The 23930-nt window shown below is 44.0% G+C and overlaps 1 protein-coding gene across 2 annotated transcripts; it reads right to left on the reverse strand.

Moving 5' to 3' along the window:
* Positions 1–13241: 13241 nt before the first annotated feature.
* Positions 13242–23539, reverse strand: MYC (MYC proto-oncogene, bHLH transcription factor). 2 transcript variants are annotated; one of them, XM_043539101.1, is made up of 3 exons: positions 23334–23539; positions 15698–16394; positions 13242–14342 (listed from the first exon to the last, which is right to left on the reverse strand). In XM_043539101.1, the coding sequence occupies exons 1-3, from the start codon at positions 23436–23438 to the stop codon at positions 13798–13800; spliced, it is 1347 nt and encodes a 448-aa protein (XP_043395036.1). In that variant the 5' UTR covers positions 23439–23539; the 3' UTR covers positions 13242–13797. The 2 variants fall into 2 exon arrangements, with proteins under 2 accessions (XP_043395036.1, XP_037747944.1); XM_037892016.2 differs by lacking the exon at positions 23334–23539 and adding an exon at positions 16561–16825.
* Between the last annotated feature and the right edge of the window lie 391 nt (positions 23540–23930).

Here is a 23930-nt window from a genome sequence, read left to right on the forward strand (position 1 = left end):
TACCTAAAAATATAAATATCGGTATTGCTTCCCCACAATATACTAATTGTTAATAATAAATGCAGTGTTTTGTACATACAAATCAACTTACTTTCAAGGATCTGAAGCACTTTACAATCATTAGTTAGAACAGTGACTAATTAATTATTACAATGCCCCATGAGGATGGCAAGTATTATTATATCCATTATACAGTGATGTAAAATGGGGCACAGAGACATAAAGGGTCTACCTCAGGTCAAGTGACAAGTCAGTAGCAGAATCAGGAATAGAGCCCACTGACGTAAAACTAGTGTAACTGGGAATCAGACCCCCAGGAGTCTTGCCCCCTCCCCTCCACCCCAGTTTCCTACTCTCAGCATTGGACTATAGACAGGACTGAGCAAATTACCCAGATAATTCTAGCTGATGTCACAAACTGTATCATGATTCTTGACCCTTAATCACCGTTAAACAGATCAAAACAGAAATAACAAGTAATGAGATGAGAACTGCAGATTCTAAAAATACAAGCACATTCTTCCCATCAGATCTAATTAGATTTGCCAGAAATCAGTGTGCATTGATCTGTGATTTAAACAGTATGTTGATTACAAATTTCCATGACAGACATGGTTATACAGATACTTGACTAGACTACGAATTAGCTTCTTCAGTGGAAACTCTCAGTACATTTTTTCAGTGCACTCTGCCATAGACAGCGTTTAATCCTAAAATCAACACACAATACAATTGTTTAAGGTTTGCTAGGATTTCTGTTGAGCACCCAGCAAAGAAGCTAGGCAGCCAGTGTATTCATGTTGATCATCAGTCTTTGTTAATATCAACATCTCATTTTGAACCACACATCTAAGCAAACTGTAGTCTGCTCTGGGAAAAGATCTTTCATCTGCAAGGAAGAAAGCTTTTTTTGATGTCATGCTGCATAGCATCATCTCAACAGTAATGTGTAGGAAAAAAAGATGCCTTGTAAAAAGAACATAGGATAAATATAACATAATTCCAGATAACTGACACCTCACAGATGTTATGCTTGGTTAATTGCCTTCTCCCCAGCATCCACTTTCTGTAATTTGTTAGTCTCTAAGGTGCCAAAAGTCCTCCTTTTCTTTTTGTCCTCAGAATGTAGAAGGAATGTTTAATTTCTGGTCTCGAACCACAATGTTAAAGTCACGCTGCTTCTCTGTTTATAATAGTTTGTGCCAAATGCTTGCGATGCATTCAAAGGAATGGAGATGAGACAAATCAGATCAGAAATCAGAATGGCTACGTTTTAAGGGTGTGGAGCCACACATTCCAACAACACAGGAGTCAATAGGTTGGGACTTTCAAAAGCATTCAGCATTGGCTAGCTCTGCTCCCACCAGAATGTGGGAGCTTTTGTAAATTCTACCCAGAAAGACTGAGCCGCCCAGAGAGTTTAAACATCCGTGCAAGGTTTAAGAATTTTATTAAGATGATGTTAAAATAAAAAGAAAACGGTACAGAGTTTAAGCATAGAAGTTTCTGGTTATCAGGGAATAACGTACAGATTATCAAGGGGTGCAAAGTTTGGTTTAGGATCAGATGGCGTAAGGAATGCATAATCTGCTATATCCCCAATTGGGGGTTAACGGGTCAAAGTACGGACATTGAGATATGAGGGTATGTTGTTCATATAATGGCTATGTTCAGGTGTGGAGTATAATGAGTGGATATGATGATGAGGATGGATTTACCCTCATTTGGTGAGATTTAATGTTCAGTGAGTTTATGGTTCCAGTTCATATGGTCCAATGGAAAAAGTCTCTCATTCCCTTTCTTGTAGCTGATGAATGATGTCACTCCGGCTCACGCTTCCTGGTACTGTCGGTGGCTGGTGATGTGTTCGATGTAGATGTCCCTGGACCATCGGATGGTGTCCGAGACCATGAGGCACCGCTTGAGCCGTGCATAGCGTTGACCGATCCCACAGGTCCACAGCACACGCTCGTTGCAGGGGTCCCAGGCGCCCAGGGCTCTGACGATCAGGCATCCATCCTCTGAGCTATCCATTCCCCATGGACATAGATATTTTCAGCCTGAAACCCTTATTGCCTTAGTTAACAAAGCCAAAGAGGAGGGTCTTTTTGGTCTACTAAGGAGAAGTGCTGATCAGCTGATCATTTAAAGTAATGGGAACTGCACATCCTCAGGGCCTTTGAGAATGGAGCCATTTTGTATTTAAACATAAAAACAAACAAATAAACAAAAAACCAACCTACCTCCAACAGCAGCTAAACCCTCAATCTTAGGTATGGTCTAAATACAGTTTTTGTCCTGGTATAGTCATTAGGGGTAGGATTTTGTACAACCCTTTAGCATGGACACAGTTATACCAGTATAAGTGTATGTCTAGCAGTATCACTTACTCCCTTTCCTATATGAGAATAAATTATACCCGGGTAAGCATTTTCATACCAATATAGCTTTGCCTATGCTAGAGGGGTTATACTGCTTTAGTTATACACCAGTTTGGTTAAAGTGGCACAATTTTTGTGTGTAGACAAGGCCTCAGCTGTTGTCTACACCGTGGATAGCACCACTGGTGGCCAGCTATGAATGCAGGTGTCTCACTGCAAACCCTTTGTGTAGACAGGGGAAAAAATACGCACCAGTGTAGCCCATCTCTACCTGAAACCAAGATAAACGACACTGGTGCAAATTGTGGATTAAAGTGCCTTTGCCCACACCCGTTAGGGGTTTGTACCACTGCTGCCGTATAATTACCTGTTCACTGATGGCTGGAACCAGGGAAAATCTCCAGTGCAGACAAAGCCTGAGTTTAGCACTATGTCCATCCCAAGGTGCTCTTGAAACCAGTTAAGTAAAAATGCATCAGGCTACCTTAAACCTGTTTAAATTGTGTCCACACTACAGCTCAAGCCAGTTTTAAAATTGGTTTAGCTGAGCTGGTTTTAAAACCAGTTAGAAAATGTCATCGATGTCAAGGCCAGAAGGGGCTATTATGCTCATCTAGTCCAACTGCCATCAAATCATAGGCCATACAAATTTACCCAGTAATTCTTGCTTCAATGCACAGATTAAAATAAAAGAAAAGGAGGACTTGCGGCACCTTGGAGACTAACAAATGTATTTGAGCATAAGCTTTTGTGAGCTACAGCTCACTTCATCAGATGCATACAGTGAGCTTTAGCTCATGAAAGCTTATGCTCAAATACAGTTGTTAGTCTCTAAGGTGCCACAAGTCCCCCTTTTCTTTTTGCAGATACAGACTAACACGGCTGCTAGATTAAAATAAGGATCTGTAGTGGAGATAGGCAGTTAGAATGTTTGCAAAGGAAACAAAAAGCCCCCATTGAGAAGAGATGAGGAGATAAATTCTGGGATGCTCGATGAACTGGGCAGTCGAGCTAGTGCTATCAAAAATAAATGAATTAAGGTAAAGTGAAGATAAAGATTTAAATAAAGATTATAAACCCTGGGCCTACTGAAGCCAATGGGAGCGTTGCACCTCACTTCAGTGAGGCCAAATTTTCATTCTCAATGTGAAGCAAAATAAGAAAAGTCGCAAACTGTCGGATTCTTTACCAAGAGCAAAATGAAATAGGGAGTAAGAAGCCTGGGTGAGCGAATCACAGAAAACAAAGACTGACTGACAGCTAGCAATGGAAAAAGGATAACCAAGTAATCGAGATAAAACCATCCGCTGACATAAAGGGTTCTAACGTTTAGGACTCTGTTCTGCTCCCATGGAAATTAATGGGAGTTTGGCCATTGACTTCAATGAGAGCAGGAGCTGGCCTGAAAAGGAGATAAAATAATAATAATAAAAAAACCTCCCACAGCCCTGATGCTGCAAACTGCTTTCCATCAGCATAACTCGCACCTGCACAGAGTCGCAATGAAGTCAGCGAGCCCTTTGCTCTTCTGCTCTTGATCCTGAACAGGCATAGGGCAAATATTTGCTGATTTGTCATTTTGCAGGAGTAACACTGGGGGGTCACGCACCATACTGAGATTATAGATTTAGGAAAGCAGAATTGGAATAGGTAATTTCATCTCTCATCAAACACATGAATACTGTCATAAAATCCAGGCTGTGGATAAATACAGAAACCCTTACAAGAAGACAGAGAGGAATTCCATTCTGATCTACAAAGGTCTGTGAATCAGAAAGTTCTTCCTCTTTCCCAAAAGCATACGGGGGAAAAATGTTTTTCAATAACATTCAAATTTTACAGAGAGGGAAATTTAATCATGATACGTTGCACATACAAATAATTTTGCTGTCAGTTTCGTTTCACAATCCTTTCATAAGATATTCATTACAGCCTTTCAAAACAGTCTTGAAAATGTACCATCTAGGCACAATACAATAATATTATCTCGCTCTTTAACATAATGATTAATGATAATGAAAAAGCCTAATAGGGTTTTACTTGCGCTCAAAGAAAAATATTACTCTCCTCAGATGAGAGGAATTTTGCAAGGCTGAATTCGTATTATAAAACAGTGTGATTTATCAACCTAATATGATCTTATGTCTTTGAATCCATTAGGAATCTCAATGTCTATAGTCAATAAATGATGAATAAATAACAATTAGCAACTGATGTTATTTTTTATTCATTTGTAGTGAACAAAATTAAAGTTGATTACAGTAGAAAAAGAATATTTTGGCAATAAACATTGCTTTTGCTCTTTCAAAGATGGGTTTTAGCTGTAGTGTAGCATTGTGGGGTCTTGTTTAACAGTTGAAGGGGTTACTTCAGACCTTGCAGAGTCCAGCTCTGGATTCTTTATAAGAACATGAGAACGGCCATACTGGGTCAGACCACAGGTCCATCTAGCCCAGTATCCTGTCTTCCGACAGTGGCCAATGCCAGGTGCCCCAGAGGGAATGAACAAAACAGGTAATCATCAAGTGATCCATCCCCTATCACCCATTAGCAGCTTCTGGCAAACAGAGGCTAGGGACACCATTCCTGCCCATCCTGGCTAATAGCCATTGATGGAACTATCCTCCATGAACTTATTTAGTTCTTTTTTTGATCCTTGTTATAATCGTGGCCTTCAAAACATACTCTGGCAAGGAGTTCCACAGGTTGACTGTGCGTTGTGTGAAAAAATACTTCCTTTTGTTTGTTTTAAATCTGCTGCCCATTAATTTCATTTGGTGACCCCTAGTTCTTGTGTTATGAGAAGGAGTAAATAACACTTCCTTATTTATTTTTTCTCCACACCAGTCATGATTTTATAGACCTCTATCATATCCCCCCTTAGTCGTCTCTTTCCCAAGCTGAAAAGTCCCAGTCTTATTAATCTCGCCTCATATGGCAGCTGTTCCATACCCTAATAATTTTTGTTGCCCTTTTCTGAAGCTTTTCCAATTACAATATACCTTTTTTGAGATGGGGCAACCACATCTGCACGCAGCATTCAAGATGTGGGTGTACCATGGACTTATACAGAGGTAACATGATATTTTCTGTCTTATTATCTATTCCTTTCTTAATGATTCCCAAAATTCTGTTCGCTTTTTTGACTGCTGCTGCACATTGAGTGGATGTCTTCAGAGAACTATCCACAATGACTCCAAGATCTCTTTCTTGAGTGGTAACAGCTAATTTAGACCCCATCATTTTATATGTATAGTTAGGATTATGTTTTCCTATGTGCATTACTTTGCATATGTCAAAACTGAATTTCATCTGCCATTTTGTTGCCCAGTCACCCAGTTTTGGGAGATCCTTTCATAGCTCTTTGCAGTCTGCTTGGGACTTAAGTATCTTGAGTAGTTTTGTATCATCTGCAAATTTTGCCACCTCACCGTTTATCCCTTTTCCCAAATCATTTATGAATACGCTGAATAGCTCTGCTCCTAGTACAGACCCCTGGGGGACACCACTATTTACCTCTCTCCATTCTGAAAACTTCAGTGGGAGCCTTGAGTGTGCAAGGAATGTCTTTGCTAAGCACCTTGCTAGATAAATGCAAAGTATTATTGTATTATTAATTGATTTACTTACTTTATCCTCTGGACACTCTTTTACTCCTGATTTAAAAATGAAGCCTCGCTGAAGTGAAAACAAAAGCAAATCAGTGGCAGAAAATGATAAAAAATGTGAAATAATGAAATAAAAGTCATAAAAATTAGGAATGGAAAAGAGCTCTCATATATTCCAGCCCCTTCAACTCTTCTGTATGTTGTCTAGCGGGTTGTCCTGTCTGATTTTCCAATTTTAAATACTTTGAGATGGTCTTTCCACATGCATGCTTGCTAGACGTCATTGCTTTGGAGAAGTCAGGTTGTATGTATAGATATAGATATATAGTCAGTATACTGGGTTTTTCTTCGGTATATTTGTGGGATAAATATCAGTGAAAAATACAGAGACCAGAACCATCAAGGAAAAAGGTAGACAGGAAAATAATGAGAAATAGTGTGGCCGAGGAAGTAGCATAGATCCTGCTCCTGCAATCGGAGCCACACAAACAGACCCTTGTGCATGCCTGTAGCCCCACTGAGTAATCCATGCTGCAAAACAAGGGACTACATTATAACTGGGACTTGCATAGGCACAAGGGAGCTTCCGCAGAAATATGATTGCAGGACTGGGGCTTTAGACTGAGGCTGTGTCTACATTACTAGTGCTTCAGCGGTACATCTACAGCACTGCAGCTATGCTGCTCTAGTGTAGACACTTGCTGCAGTAACAGATGGGACTTTCTGTGGTTGTAGTAAATCCACCTCTCTGAGAGGCAGTAGCTAGGTCAACAGAAGAATCCTTCTGTCAACCCAGCTGCCTCTACATTGGGGGCTAGATCAACCGAACCACATCACACAGAGCATGAAATTTTTCAGTTTTAGGTGTAGACCAGGCCAGAGTAAAACATGACACAACTCTCTCTTTTTAACCTCCAGTCAGTGAAAGAGCCTGTAGTAGCCGTATGGCTTTGGTTACTCAAACCCCAGAACCTTCACAATGGCTGTATAAAGTATAATACCTAGAAGATTTTTTTCTGCCTGCTATTTTGGTCCTCTTTCATCAAGGGTGTATTAACATGAAGGAAGCTGATGGGGCTAATTAGTTCCAAGCAGGGAATTGTGCTGTATTAATTTAATTGCTTGAAACTCTTTATTATCCAGTGAGATTGCTCCATTTTTACAGCTTATATTTTAAAACCTCTTCAGTCATAGCACCTAATCCTTTTTTTCTTTTTGATCCTACAGGGAAATCATAATTCCACATAATTGGAACAGTGAAGTTTTAGCTAGAAATTATACTTGGTTTTGTGAGAGAAAGCTCTTGCCCAGCACTGCTGGGGAGGAGCTGGGGGTCCTATGTACATGTAGGTACCTATGACATAGGGAAAGGTAGGAGGGAGGTCCTGGATGCCAAATTTAGGCTGCTATGCAAGAGATTAAAGTCCAGGACCTCCATGGTAGCATTTTCTGAAAGGCTTCTAGTTCCATGTGCATGGCCAGTTAGGCAGGAAGAACGGCAGGGTCTCAATTCATGGATGAGATGATGGTGGTCGGAGGTGGGATATAGGTTGACTAGAAAGTGGGGAAACTTTTGGGAAGGGAGGAGACTATACAGGAAGGACGGGCTCCACCTAAACCAAAATGGAACCAGATTGTTGGCATATAAAATTAATAAGGTCGCAGAAGAGTTTTTAAACTAAGAGCTGGAGGAAAGCTGACAGGTGCAGAGGAGCATAGTTTGGACAGAGACATCCGTAAGGAGATGATTTGTTAAAGGGGATACTCTATATCCTAGTAAAGCGGAGAGGACAGAAGTTGGTAAAGTACAAGTAGGAACTGAAATAAAGAACAGTCACATGAAGGCAGACAACTAAATATTGGCAAATTTTGTAAGTGCTTATATACAAAAGCTAGAAGTCTAAATACTAAGATGGGTGAACTTGAGTGCCTGGTATTATATGGGGATATTGATATAATAGGCAACACGGAAACTTGGTGGGACAATAATAATCAATGGGACATAGTAATACCAGGATACAAAATCTATAGGAATGACAAATATAGGAAAAATCTGAAATGAATCCAACTGTACCATAGAATCTCTATGGATAGAAATTCCATGCTTGAATAATAAGGCGATAGCAGTAGGGATATACTACCAACCACTTGACCAGGATGGTGATAGTGATTGTGAAATGCTCAGGGATACTAAAGAGGCTACAAAATCAGAAAACTCAGTAACAATGGAGGCTTTCAACTATTCCCTTATTGACTGGGTATATGTCACCTCAGGATGGGATGCAGAGATTAAATTGCTCAACACCATTAATAACTGCTTCTTGGAGAAGCTAGTCCTGGAACCCTCAAGGGGGGAAGCAATTCTTGATTTAGTCCCAAGTGAAGCAGAATCTGGTCCAAGAGGTGACTATAGCTGAATCGCTCAGTAATAGCGACCATAATATAATTAAATTTAATATCCTTGGGGGGGGGGAGAATGGGAGGAATACCAAAGAAACCCACCACCATAGTATTTAACTTCAAAAAAGAGAACTGCACAAAAGTGAGGAAGCTAGCTAAACAGAAATTAAAAGGAACTCTCACAAGAGTGAAATGCCTACAAGCTGCGTGGAGACATTTTATAAACACCATAACACTAAATGTGCCCCCCAAATAATAGTTTAAACAAAGAGTAAGAGGACCCCAAAAATGCCACCATGGCTAAACAATGATGGTGTGGAGAAATCATGACCGGTGTGGAGAAAGGTGAATTAAAAACAAAATGCCAACAGTGGGAAGATTTTGCACTGAAACTCAGATGGACAAAAATGTCAACAGTATCATATGTCATGACCTAGCCTTTTCTCCCAGATCCATACAGAAGAAGAGAGAGTTTTACAGTGTGTATATACAATTCAAAGCAGTCGATGAAAGATAACTCTCTTTTATTTTATTTTATTTTATTTTATTTTAACCCTTTTATTATATTTATTATTTACAATACAGTTAATGCCATTTTTACATTGTCTCTTTTCAGTCAGTCCCCATACTTTAACAATAAAATACTTACATTTACTTTGCATGCGTATAATACCAAAGCCTGCAGCCTGACTGACTCATTTTCTGATCTTTCCAGATCTCTTGAGCTAAGCAGGTTGAGGCCTGGTCTGTGGGTAAACCTCAAAGGGAAAGCAAGTGGTGCTGTTTCAGTAAGTGGTGCTTTTCTTTCAGAATCACTCCTGAATCCATGCTGCAGCATGGTTCTAGGAGGCACTGAACAGCTGGAAGTGCTGTCTTTCTGATGAGATGTATAACCTAAGCTCTGGATATGCATCGTAATTAAAAATCCCAGGGTGAGTTAAATTGGTGAGTTAATTTCAGTGTTCTATCTTAATTCCAGTTTAGGGTGATTCCAGTTTGCCTACCTCCAATTCTCCTTTTAATGTAAATTGGACATATTATTCTTCACTTCCATCCCCCAAGCTGTCATGGAATATTATTGGCTGCCATGGTCCACCATGCGAATGGCTACTCTAGTGGTTGGTGAATGATCTCTAGATACATACACAATGAGATTTTCCAAAGTGCTCAGTGTTGGCCCAGCTCTGTTTCAATTGAAGGCATGGTGAACTGCCATTGACTTTAATGGGCACAGAATTAGATCAATGCTCAGTGCTTTTGAAAATCCTAACCATGTGTCCTAAAATTAGTTGGCTGGACAGAAATGACATGCTAGAGAAAGAGATGATGGAATACTACAACTCCGTATTGTTACATTTTAATGACCAAAGTGTGTCACGCAGGCAAATTTATTCTCACTATTAAGGACTATTTCTGAGTCCCACCTAGTTTGTTTTTTTTACCACAATTTAGCACAATTTGCTGCTTTTGCTGTTGCTTTTGCAACAGATATTGTTTGAATGCTCAGGTAGAACTGGAAGAGCAGAGAGATGGAGATAAAAATGCTGCTTGTGTTTTAAACATTGTTGTGGTACAGATGTTTGGCAAGCTTATTACGTTTCAAGACCGAGTGCCTTCTTTTACAAGCTTATCAACCTTTATTGCTCCAAAAACAGCAGCAGAAAGTAACACTTCCTTCTCTATATACAATGCATATCCTGCATCTTGGCAGGGGGTCAGACTAGATGACCCCGGCAGTTTCTTCTAACCCTATGATTCTAATGCATCACTAACTGAATCCATCCCAGAAACTCCTTTGGGATATCTCATTTATTCCCAACCTGTTACATGAACTGTGGAAGTAGAAGCAACCTCTTCTTTGCTGCAGCAACGGTTTTATGACAACTTGAAGTTTTTTCTTGACCTCAGGTACTATTTTTAACCCACTTTTTGCTATGGCATTTAGATACAATCATTTTAAAACACGGAAACACTCATAAATCCTTGGGATCTCCTAAAGCAGATGAAAAGGTCGATTTGGGGTATGATACAGATCTGTTCTACTGTTCTGGCAGTGGGTCGGCACATGGCCCTAGTGAAGATTAATACAGAAAATTAGTAAAGAAAAAAAAATCCAATTTATTAAAAGATTGGGAACCTTCATGTCTGTAGCTAAAGCAAGGACTGCTATCTCCAAAAAAAAGGCTATATGTAAGAGGTACTTTGCTAGCTAGTCTCTGAGTCCTGATCTCATTAATAGGAACAAAGGTGATAAAAGGAATGTTGTTAGTGCAGGTGACCTGGAGCCAAAATCCACAGCTCTGTCACTTCTCTGTTGGATAAATATGTGCTTTATCTATGTATCCATCTGTAAAGTGTGTAGGCTAACATAACTCATTTGAAAAGCATTTTGAAATTGTTGGACAACAGATGCTATGCAAATTATTACTGGAACCCAGAAATAATGTAGGGCAGAAAAGGAGAGAAAATGGCTATTAAATAGATACTCTATTAAAGTTACCGGTAATTAAGCTACCTCCCCCAAAGAGTGCTTTATGAATGCAGAAACTGCTGTAAGGGTCACAGATGGTGGAAAGCACCCTACTTATGATTCTGACATGATAGAACAGCTCAAGTTTAATTTCATGGTCTCATGTTCACCAATATCTAACCTGCTCACGTACATCCTCAAAAAAGTGACTGCAGGCCATTTTAGAAACTTACAAAGAGGGATCCAGACAAGTTTAAAGACAGACTAATATTTTTCAAAGGATCCAAAGCCCGCAACACCTGTAGAAATTCAATGGTATATGGGCACCTAACTCCCATAGGCTCCACTGCAAATCCCAGACAGCACACCTGTAGGCAGTGTGCTATAATAACTTTTATTGTAAGCGTTTCAGAGCAAGGATCTTGTCAACTTTTCAAATATTAATATTTATGGCAATGTAGAAATGAAATATGACTTGTCCAACCACAACCCAACCTTCCTGGATGGTTGGTGGGAAATGTTAGAATGTCAGAAAACAATGGGAGATACAAGAGGTAACTTGTCTAGCAGAGGTTATTTGCTCTAATACCCAGCAATCAAACAGCTTGTTCATTCCAGCTGCATTTAAGTCTTCTTACAAATGTTAGCATTGTAAATTAGAAAGACAAGAAGGGTGCAGTAATATTTTTTATTGGACCAAATTCTGTTGGTGAGAGAGCCAAGCTTTTGAGCCAGAGTTACAGCTCACCCACCTTCACTCTCTAGTATCGTGGAACCGACCTGGGCTACAACCACACTACATACAATCACTGCAAATTTCAGACCAATGCTGCTGAAATGCTCTTTTCATAAATGCAGGATGATCAGAGACAGGCTTGCATTTAAAAAATAATTCCCCCCTCCTCAATCCAATGTCTAATTTGTTTCTTGGATTGACTCAGGCTGCTTCAGCACACAGGCAGCAAAAGGGGGGAAAAAAGGATTGCCCCCTTAAAACATACTTCTAAGGCAGAGGTCCCCAAAGGGTGGGGCATGCCCCCCCAAAGGAACACAGAGGAATGTTCTGGGGGGCATAGCACAGCCTGGGCCAGCTATGGCAGGAGCACCACCCAGCCCTGCTCCACTTTAGCCCCAGCGCCTAGCCATGGCTCTGCTCCAGGCCCTAGCTCTGCCCCCAGCTACAGCCCCTTTACCATGTCTACATTGCCAGTAGCCACAGCCCTGCTCCCAGGGGGGCAGACAGGGCAAGGGGGGCATGAACCTAAAAGTTTGTGGAGAGAGGCTGTCTATCTTGTTGCACACATAGGGACTTTCTCTAAGGCTGAGGCAAAAACAGTAATTTGAATTAATTCCTGATTTTAGGGGCCATGTGACAAGACAGTTAAACTGGTGGGTCAGATTCAGTCACAGATTTAATCTGCGGTTAAAAAATTAGTGTTTTCTTTCTTTGCCGTAATTGGTAGAGTAGGTAAAGGAAGGCATAACTATTAGTGTAGTTTGGTTATGTGTCAGTAAAATTGTTTTTTGTTCTTGGAAGAGTTTTTTGACCCCCCCCCCCCACTTTGTTCTTACATGCATTAGAGCTAAAACAGTATTGTACTGCAAGATTAATATATAATGAATTGCAGTCTTTAGTGCAAAATGAAAATGCATAGTAAATCCTATCCCTACTATTTAGCTCTGGAGTTAACAGCTTAATGGTTTGGAAGGAACAGACAGCCCAGGCACCTGCTGGACTGGCTGTCGCAAAAATGAGTCAGTTCAGGTCCAGTCTACACTAAGAAAATTATGAACTCAGCTATGTCACTCAGTGGTATGACCAACCCACACCCACAACTGGCATAGTTAAAATGACTTCAGTCCCTCTGTAGGCAGCATTGGGTCAACACCTTTGGTTTACCTACCTACAGCCTGTTGGGGAGGTGGATTTACCACAGCACTGTGAGAACCCCTCCTCTGGCTACAGTGAGTGTCTAGACTGAAGTGCTGCTACCATTTTAAGTGTAGACAGAGTCTTAGTTTAGTTCTTAATAGAAAGGTGATCACATTGCAAGCCACCATCATAAACTCATATTTTTGATGTACTGAAAAGGGCAACAGCTGGAGTGGCAGGCTAAACACACACTAAAAGCAGTGGTCTAGTCATTTAATGAGGCAAGGTTAAAAACCTTGCTTTTACCTGCTTGGTCAATGTAGACAACTGGTAGCTATAGGACTTAATATGGCAACTTCCCCAAATGTATTTTATTTAAGACAAAAATAATTCAAATTTTACAATCTTAATTTACCCTTGAGTTATGTCAGATTACTAGCATTATTACAAGGACATCGAATCTGTGAGCTGTAGACGACAATACTGGAAGAAAAAGCAAAGTCTTTACACATGGTTTAACTAATTATATTTTGGGCAAATATTTATTTATCTAAAAACAAAATAAAAATCAATTTTTAAAAGAAAATGTATTTAAATAAAACGCACAAACCGGTGAAATGTTCTGGCACAGAAGTTCAAAACAAGTATAAACCCAGTTGCCACAACCGCTGAGTATCAATGTTGCAACAACATTTGTCTATAAAGACTTTATTAAAGGTATGGACATAGCAATAAGGTATGTAAATATATACAGCCATTTGAGGACAACTTTTTGGAATTGTCTTAAGAAAAATGACTTAAATACAAAATTTTCGAAGAACAAAATTGAAAAGTTCATCCCCAAGCATGAAGAAAAGTCCCATCTGTCCTTATGCCCAAAGTATTAATTATGAGGCAGTTTTGAGGTTATGGCTAAACCTTTCCAAGATCCAGCCAAGGTTGTGTAGTCTCGAGTTATTTTGAACGGCATGCAATTGCAATGGTTCCATACTTTACGAACTGGCATAGTTCATGAGTAATATTAGAAATATTATTTTATTTCAGTCTGAATTAGATTATTCTAATCTATGCACAAGAGTTCCTTAGCTGCTCAAGTTTGTGTTTCAACTGTTCTCGCCGCTTCCTCAACTGTTCTTTCTCTGCAATCAGTCTGTGTTCATCTGTTTGAATAGAAAGAACATATTCTGTGGCTTTTTTAAGGATGACAACTTTGGGTGCCTTTTCATTGTTGGCTACCTCAGGTATTTGGTCACGCAAAGCAAAGAAACTCAACTTCAGCTCATTTCTCCTTTGGCGCTCCAAGACGTTGTGTGTTCGCCTCTTGTCGTTTTCTTCTGTGTCTGATGTGCGGGGACTTGAGCACTTTCGGTTATTACTGATTTGTTTGAGAACTCTACCATTGTCCAACTTTATCCTTTTTGCTGAAGGATACTCAAGTTTGGTGGAGGGAGGAGCAGCATAATTGTGCTGATGGATGGGGACATGACACCGCTTAAGAACTAGTGGGCTGTGGTGTGGCTTACTGTGCTCTTCTGTTGGTTGTGTGATTGATTCAGATTCACTTGTTGTCACAACATCAATTTCTTCCTCATCTTCCTCTGGTTCTTCCTCTGGAAGAAAAAACACCCCTATTGTAAGTCAACTTGTATGAACATTTAAAAAACAAACAGTTTGTAAGTGTTCCTTGCTGTATAATGGAGAACAAGGTGGCATTTTTAAAAAACATTTTGTAATCTGCTTCTAAAATCTGCACTTCCCTGAAAAATGTTTTCTCTAAGAAATTCAACAGAAGTACTGTTAAAAGAACAGACTCCTCTTTTGTAATTCTTAACTCTGCATCCCAGACTGCCAAACCCTGCCTCCCAGATAGCAAGAGTTACGTAATTCTGAAGACAGCAGGGAAGTTGAATGCTGACAGCAGATGTTACAGCATAACCTCCCTCCCCCTGCAAAAATTAACCCCACCCCCCCAAATCATGGAAGCCATCCTTAAATATTTAGCGAGTCTTTGGCAAGACCCCAAAGCAAAGCTTACTTAACACTTGTATATTTTTAGGGGCACCTTCAGCAGCTTCCCCCCCCATTATTCATGGGTAATCCAGGGGAGGGGGAAAAAAAAAAGACCATAAACTTTGTATGCAGACAAACTCAGTCCCTGACTATACATGGGTTTGTCTCTCAAACTTTGTTTGAAAGATACATAAGCATGCCAACAAAGCTTTCCCAGACCCATTTACTTCTCTTCAACTACTTTCACTAGTACCTCCCATCCCATGAATGTCACCGGAGGGCAGATTCAATTGGATAAGATTCTAGCTTTGGGGAATGACTCAGAGCCTGTTATGAAAGTTAACACCTCCCTCCCTCTCCCCCCCCACCCCAATGGGCTGGTTTCCCAGGAAATTTAATTCGCGCGGAGCCTCTCAGCGTGCCTTGCTAACGTGGCATTTAAAAAAGCACATGCAATAGGGGGACTGAAATCCTTAGGGTGGGAGGAGTTACACACACCAGTTTCAGCAGGAAACCAACTGTGTGTCCTGCCCAAGCCCTTCATGTTTTAAACCTTCCAAAGTATTCACCCTGAGCAAGTTACAAGGCAACCCAACAAAACCCAGGAGGGCTGTTATCTAGTACATATAGAGTGGTTAAATTTTAAAGCGGTATACAAAGGGTACATCCAGGGGACAGGAGTGCACCCCAAAACGCACAGAGGGAGCAGCTATTGCTCAGCGCTTACCGTGGGCCCGGCAAACGTTGTTTGATAAGTTATCTGAACTGGAAGCTGGTGCTATAAAAGGCCTGGCAGGGGAAGTCCCTGGCGTCTTCCCTGGCAGGGCCAGTTACCTTCTTGTCTGACTCCCCAAGAGGCCAGGCTGTGCCCCGGCCGATCTCCCCAGGGAAGCCCCCCTGTCTGGCTCGGCGGTGGGGAAGTCTGCCGAGAGAAGAAGGGTGCCTTGATACTCACCCGAGTCGCTGCTGGTGGTGGGCGGGGTGTCATCGCCCAGCAGGGAAGCCGGGCTGGAGCTAGGGGAGCCGGGCTTGGAGGATCGCTCACTGAGCGGGTAGGGGAAGACCACGGAGGGGTCTATGCAGTCGGCGGCGGCGGCGCCCAGGTCGTGCAGGTAGGTACTGGCGGAGGCGGGGGAGGGGGCCAGGCTGGGCGGCTGCGAGGGCGGCGGCGGCGGGCAGAGCCGGGAGCCGGAGCCCCCCTCCCTGCGGGCCGCCTGGTAGGAGGCCAGCTTCTCGGACACCACCTTCTCCAGCTTGGCGGCGGCGGAGAAGCCGCTCCACATGCAGTCCTGGATGATGATGGACTTCACGAAGGACTCGTCGTCCGGGTCGCAGATGAAGCTCTGGTTCACCATGTCTCCCCCCAGCAGCTCGGTCACCATCTCCAGCTGGTCGGCGGTGGAGGGGAAGTAGGCGGCGGCCAGGCTGGAGCGGCGGCTGGGCGAGAGGGGCGGCGTGGGCAGCAGCTCGAACTTCTTCCAGATGTCCTCGGAGGGGGCGGGCGGCTGGAGCTCGCTGCCCCGCTGCTGCGCCGCCAGGTAGAAGTTCTCCTCCTCGTCCTCGAAGTAGAAGTAGGGCTGCACCGAGTCGTAGTCGTAATCGTAGTTCTTGCTGGGGAGGGTCGAGGTCAGCGGCATCGCGGCGGCTGGTGCCTGAGGGCCAAGGGAGGGGGACACGGGTCAGGGCGCTGCGGGGGTAACAAGGGGGTGCACGGTGTGGGGGGGCACTGCAACACGGGGCGCACCTCCACCCCCCAAGGAGCACCCCAATAAACGGTGTGTAGCCCCCCCAACAAACGGTGGAGAAGGGGTCACCCACCCCCCAATAAGGCGCAGGAGTGGGCTGCAGCCACCGGCCCTCCTCTGGATAGGTGACATACGGGGCACACAAGCAGCCCGCAGTTCGCTCCGGTGCAACACGGGGAAGCAAGAGACCCATCCGGCCGCACCCGCAGCGCGCCGGGCTGGACAGCAGGCGCTGCGGCTGCGGCGCCTCCCGAGAGCCGGAACCACCTGAACGGAGCGCGGCCGCCAAGCAGGACCCCCTCCCCCGCCCGCCAGCGGTAGGGGCTCCCCGGGCTTCTCTCCCCTGCCCCGCCGCCGCCCGCCTCCGGTTCCCTCTCGCTCCGCTCCTCTCCGCCCCTTCTCCTCCCCTCCCGGCCCCACGTCTTGGCCGGCTCCGCTCCGTCCCTTCCGCGGGAGCCGGCTCCTGGTCCGCCCCCCAGATCCTGTTCAGCCCAGCTGGAGCGCGGTGCAAGCGAGCAGCGCCCGGCCAGGGACCCCTCTGCCCAGCACCATCCCCACGTCCCCGGCAGGTCAAGAGCCGGAGCCAGCAACCGGGGAAAAGCGGAGCGAATCCTTCCAGCCTTAAGAGCGGCTTCCAGGACAGGCAGCTGGCCGGCTGGCCCCAGCCTCACTCCCCCTGGACTGCAGAGCAGGGGGGAACCAAGGCGAACTGGGCTGCCCAGCCCCCAGCCGTGACACTGGCTGGTTACAAAACCAGACCTCAGGGCACCCCTCTCCCCCGCCCGCGGCTGCCGGGGGGGACGGGACGGGGGGACACTGAAGGGCCAGGGGAAAAGCCCGATTTAAAGACCCCGGTGCAATGGCTGAGGAAGGCAGAGCGCGCCTTACACACACACACACACACACACAGAGGCTGCCCGTGCTGCAGCTCCGGGCTGCTGCTACACACCTTGTGTCACTGCGTCTATACACACGCTTCCCAGCTGAACCGCCCCTCGAGCTCAGCGCTTTGCCAAGGGGTCACCTAGCCTCACCCCCCCCCCCCCGAAGGGTGCGAACACAGGGCCGCCCCCCGGTGGAGACCCCTACCCACAAAAGGTGCGAACACGTCTCTGCAAACTCACCGGTTCCTCCGATGCACCGGCTCGGAAATGCAGCGGGAGGGGACGGATTAAAGACGGTGCAAAAAAAAAAAAAAAAAAAAAAAGTGAAGGGGAAAAAACAACCACCGCCGCCGCCACCAGTCCCGCAATAATTATCCCACAAGAGCAGCAGGCGGCGGGGAGAAGCGCCTTTCCCGGCGGCCGCCCGCCCCAGCCCCTCGCGCGCGGAATTGTAAGTCCCAAGGCAGCGCCGCCGGGTCCGGGGCAGGCTGAACTTCGCTCGCGCTACTTTCAAGCGCCGGCCGGCCGGCGTGAGAGGGGAGGGGGCGCTTGACGGGGAGGCGGCGGCGGCTGCTACCGTGCGAGCCCGTCTCCCTCCCTTTCGCCACTGCACAGAGCAGGCTGGCTCCCTGCACAGCGGCTTTTATAGAGGGCTCCGCCTTTTCCCGCCAAAGCAAAGAGGGTACGGACGAGCGGGCGGGGTGGGCTCGCGCGCGAGGGGGTGGGATTGACGCATTACGAGGACTATTTTCTTTCCCTCCGCAGCGTGTGTAGAGCGAAGAGGCGGGGCGGCGAGCGTTGCTAGCGGGGAAAAGGGACTTGGGGGGCAGGCTGCGTTTGAACAGGCGCTACTAGCAGCGAGAGAAACGGAAGTAAACATAGTAAAGAACACGAGAGATGAATTAACGTGGCCGCTGCGATCGCTCCTGCACACCGGACAGTGCCCCGACCTCCTTTCCACCCATGCACCAGAAAATACAACCCAGCCTCGTGCAACACTGGGTGACCAGCTTTGCCGCCGCTGATCCGTGGGTTGCAGCGATGTTTACTGTTTTTTTTTTTTTTCTCTCCATTTTGCAAGCCGGCGTCGCGCAACGCCTCCCCAGCTTTCATCCCAAGAGGCAGGAACCATCGATTGCCGTTTCGCTGCTTTGTTAAACAAAGGCTGTAAATGTTTGGAAGGCGTCGCTCCTCAGGTGTGCACTGAGAGGAACGGTGCAGGGCAACTAGAAAAGGGGCTGGTGCAAAAAGCAAATAGGAAAACGTAAACGAGGGGAATATTAAAATGTGATCAGAGCAGAAGGGGCATTTATTGCCCCGGTATCTCTACCACGTCTCCCCAGGTTGTTGTCCCCTGCATGCATTTCCTAGCGCATGCAAAGAAGGGTTAAAAAGCTGGAGGTTACCGGCGTTGGCGGGGAGAGGTTAGTACTCGACGGAGCAAATCCAACCAGAGGGGCAAGAGACAATTGGTTTTACTCCCCCCAATAGCTGCTGCAATCTGGTCCCCGCCGCCGCCTCTATGTCCTTTTTTATTTGAATTTATCTCCCCCTCTGGGGAAAAAAAAATAGCGAGCTGGATCCGCCCAAGTGACAGACTCAGGTGCAAAGCTTTCCCAGTGGAGATTGCAAAGAGGGAAAGGGATCCAGGCTCAGCCTGCCCTTGTCCCAGCGGGCGGCTCCGCCAGGTTCATCCCCCAGGTGAAGGGAGGGAGGGGAAACCGTTAACTCTTTCCTTTCTGTACCACGCAAAAATCCCCGCCTGCTCTCGGCTCCTTTATTCTTTGCTACTGATGCGCTAACTACCCAGTTATTCCCAACACCTGGGATTTCCAGCATGCCATTTATTTCACACTTGCCACCCCCACTCCTCCCTGTTTCCCAGGTGCACCTAGTTGTCTCCTAGTTAAGCTTTTTCTCTCCTGTTTTGTCTCTTACGTATTAACCTTGCTGGCATGAGATCCTTTTGAAGCCAACCAGGGAGAGACAAACCAAACACTTGAGAGCGATTTGCACCACTTTAAAATGCAGCTGGCTTCAAAGGGTCAGCCGAGCCGGGTCCTTTCCCTGCTACTCAGATTAAGCTGCATCCCCTGCGTCTTAACAAACTTTCCTTTACCTCCCATGCACCCACAAACCAACCTCGAGGAAGCAATTAGGGAGGAAAGTGCTGTCCTACCTACTGGTTAAAATGCAGTTGTCGTGACGTGTAACTGCTACACTTATAGCATGCAAAAAAAAAAAAAATCAGAGGCCTCTGGTTCGCTGCAGGAAATGCAAATTCTTAGCCAGGGACTCAGTACTGCACCACTACTCGCTTTGGCTGCAAAAAGGATTCTCACGCCTGCTCGCTGCGCCCTCCGCACTGGTAGCGAAAGTAAAGTACTGTATCGTAAAGTAAGTGCGCCCTCTACTGGCTCAAAGATTACCAGGAGAGCTAATTATAAAAAGGGAGAGGCAGGCTGTGGAGAATGTGTGAATCACGCATTTGGGTGCAGATTTGATGATAAGAATAGAGGCTCCTTCACTGCTCTGTCTCTTTGTAACTACAGACCACAAGGGAGGGAGGGACGGACCACTGGAGGCTTCTCAAAGCAGGATGGGGATCTACTCTGAGTCAGATACCTTTTGATCTTTACCTAGTGTTTGATACTTTTTTTCCATTGTAGTTTTGTCTTCACACATTCAGGTATCTCAACCACGACTATTTCTTTTCTCCTTCAAACTAGCTCCTACTATCTATTCAATTAATGCATATCCAATATACAAACACCTGTGTGTACACACGCTCCTATACCATATCCTTAGAAGACCACCTATGTCCCAAGAGAAACTTTGGACAACATTCTCTTAGAGACACTTCTGTTTCTATAGCCTATTAATAGATGGGACTGATGTATGGAGAAAGATTAAAACTGCTAGATATGTGCGGCTTGGCTAAACAACCACCAAGAGTAGTAAATCTTTGTAATTGTAACTATTTATCACTATTAGAAAGATAAACACCAAGGGTGAAATCATGGCCCCATTGAAGTCAATGGACGTTTTACCATATAGACTTCAATGGGCCCAGGATTTCACCCCAAGAAGGGAAACTAATTGTTTATGGTGATAGGAAAGGTTTATATAACTAGGATGAAAAGTGAAAAAGAAAACATAGGCTGAATGTCAGGAAAACCTCAGGATCTAATAGATTATGGAATAGCCTGCCAAAGGAAGTGGTGGAATACCCATTGTTCTTGACTCTCTAGAGTGGGCAAAGGGCTTCAGGAACTAGAGTCAGTTCCTGCAGTGAGCAGATGATAAACTGATTTAAGAGCATTTCTACACTGTTTTAAGAGTGTCTTAAATCATCTTAGTTTAAGTCAGTTTGTACTCAGTTTAGACCTTGTCTACACAAAAACGTTGTACTGCTTTAACTCTACCAGGAGAAAGAAAAGGAGTACTAGTGGCACCTTAGAGACTAACCAATTTATTTGAGCATAAGCTTTCGTGAGCTACAGCTCACTTGATGAAGTCAGCTGTAGCTCACGAAAGCTTATGCTCAAATAAATTGGTTAGTCTCTAAGGTGCCACTAGTACTCTTTTTCTTTTTGCGAATACAGACTAACACGGCTGCTACTCTGAAATCTACCAGGAGAGTTAAACAGTACCATTCCCCTAGTGGAAATGCAATTATATCAGTATAAAGGTGCCTTATTCTGGTCTAGTTTTTGCTGTATTGGGAGAGGAGCTTTTCAGTAAGATTTTAAGGGTAGACCAGCCCTTAAGATAAATCAGTTTGAGTGTCTTAAATCAATTTAACTGTCCACAGGGGGATAGGGTGGGTGGGTTTGAACCAAGTTAGACTCAAGCTACAATCACTAGGGATGTAAATTTTTTATTTTTTTTTAAATTAATATAGGCAAAGCAGTACAACCCCTAGTGTGGACGTAGTTATACTGGTATTGTTCAAGAGGTACAACTTTTGTGTTCAGCCAAGGCCTTACAGGCACAAGCGAAGTTACAATCAGTTTTAAATTAATAAGAGTGTCTACATTGGTTTGCACAAATTCAGTCCAATTAGATTAAAAACACATACCCCTTTGGTTAAAACAAAGTAAATTCTGAGCGTAGACCAGCTTTTACACACGTTAGTCTCCATCCACATCAGCATGGCAACGCTGGGCAAGCCCTCATGTAGATGGGTCATTTACTGCCGGACATTTTAAGGGCCACGTCATCTCTCTCTGCTCAGAATAAGCCTAAAATATATAGTTTCTTAAAACTCAAAAACAACAAAACCTCCTCCCAAACAAAAGAAATACAAAACACCCCATCTATGCTAGAGCTCCCAGTGGTGTAGAACCAGTGTTGGCAACTTTGGGAAATTTTTAGAAAGAGTTGAGAGTCATAAGTCTGTCTATGATGTGACATCATCAAATGCAGAGCAATTAATGGCAGTATCACAGGTGTTTTTGACTTGAAGTGAACAGTAAGAGAAGATGGGCAGATGGACCTCTACCTAGCAAACACCCTATTTTCCCATGTTTCAGAGTAGCAGCCGTGTTAGTCTGTATTCGCAAAAAGAAAAGGAGTACTTGTGGCACCTTAGAGACTAACCAATTTATTTGAGCATAAGCTTTCGTGAGCTACAGCTCACTTCCCATGAGTCAAAAAACAAGGGAGGAGAAAGAAATATGATATTGAAGCAATACGGTCTCTAAATAAAATGTTTTCCAAAGTGCTCTATGGGTGACTGCATGTCTCCTACAGATAATAGATGTAACTCTGGTAGCCAGCACAAAGTGAAACCAGTGCAGCCATTACATGACAACTTCAGCTTAGATATAGCAGGATACTTGGCTGCTATATCCTACATGCTTCCAGGTTGTGAATGACCTGGGGCATGATAACGGAGAGATAAATATAAATCTCCAGTAGAAAGACTTTTGACAGAATAGCTGTTAGATTGGAAGAATAAACACACAAGTATATTGTTACGGAGGTGATGCCTTTTCTCTGGAGAGCTTAATGTCAAATAAGAGATGGGAGGACAGAGCCACTGACCTGCATGGAATTTACACAGATGAGCAGGGATAGTTGAAACCTGTGGAAAAAAAATGAGGAAAAGGTAAAGCTTGTGGGAAAAGCTACCTACCATCTCTGCGTGTGTGAGTAAACCTGTAAACTGTTTTGCCTTGTTCTATGTACCTTACTTAAACACTGCATAAAAATATATTTTCTAGGAACCCCTGCTTAATTGGTTTGCTGCTAATGTACTGTATGTAACTGGAGCCAACACAAATTTGCACCAACTGCAGACAAATTCTGAGAAGATTTTCACCTCAACTCCATGCAATTGTGAAGGTCACTAATCTTCTATCCGGTGGGAAATTTTAAAAGCGCACCCTAAATGTTTTTCTCTCCCATGTAAAAGATTCACACAAGCCAAATGGGGACAGTGTCTAAGGCCTAATTCTGCACTTAGATCAATTAATGTGGGCCCCTGCATCTATATACTCAGGTTCAGTAGCACATCCAGATGCAAGATTAGGCACTAACTGATTATACAGGAGAAAGAGTCAGTTTCACTCTATTAGGTGCCCTCTACCAAATGCACAAAGGAAACAAATCCCCCCCCCCATCTCTTTCAGTTTGAATAATTTCTTTAACAATAGGTTATAAACTATTCAGACAGAAGTATAATTCTTAAATTGACAGAGTAGGCTTATATGACATGGTGGTAGAATGCCTTAACTACAGCTTCTAGTTGACCATGCCTGCCACCAGTCTTGCTGCTGCACCAGGGAACATGGTGGTGAATTAGAGACCTTCTATATGTCAGTATAGACTGAGTCACAGGGGAAAATGATCATGTTCATCATGAATACATGCTACAGAAGTTTCAGTTAATCTGAACGTGCTAATGTTAGAAACAGGAATAACTATTCATTTTAAGATAATGAATATAAAACATTGCCTGCTTTTGGAAGCAATGGCTGCATTTCTTATAACCTTGCCAATATCCCTTCCCACAATTATGTTGTGGGGTCAGGTAATGTAGCATCTGGTATAATTTATTCATCTTATTGTCCCCAGTGCCCAGGGCTTTATCCAAAAAGTGCTTACAGCAAACATTGCAGGTTCTTACTCTGTCCAGGCTTCTCTTGATCCTCCACCCTATAATCCTTTCTAAATAGAGATTCAATCCATTTACTCCTAATAGAAAATGAGAGAGAGAGGAGCAAAATGAAGCAAGAGCAAAACAAAGAGACTGGAGGGGGAAGTGCTAAATAGCACATTAATTTTAGATATGGTTCCTCAGTCCTGCAAAAAGAACTTGCACCCACCTGGAACCCACTGAAGTTAAAGGTAGAGATCCTGGCCCCACTGGCGTGTGTTTTGCGATTGACTTCAATGGAGCTTGGCTTTCACCTCAGGTATAGGGTGTCCATCCCATGCAGTTCTCTTTGCAGGACCTTTGCTCTAAGATTGTATTCAGGTGTGGATATTTAAAAATAAATATATCAAAGTTTGATCCCAATATAGTTTTTTTGTTTTGCTTTTAAAGCTGGTG

This window comes from Chelonia mydas, chromosome 2 (assembly GCF_015237465.2).
Source record: "Chelonia mydas isolate rCheMyd1 chromosome 2, rCheMyd1.pri.v2, whole genome shotgun sequence".
In the NCBI taxonomy this organism is placed as follows: Eukaryota; Metazoa; Chordata; order Testudines; family Cheloniidae; genus Chelonia; species Chelonia mydas.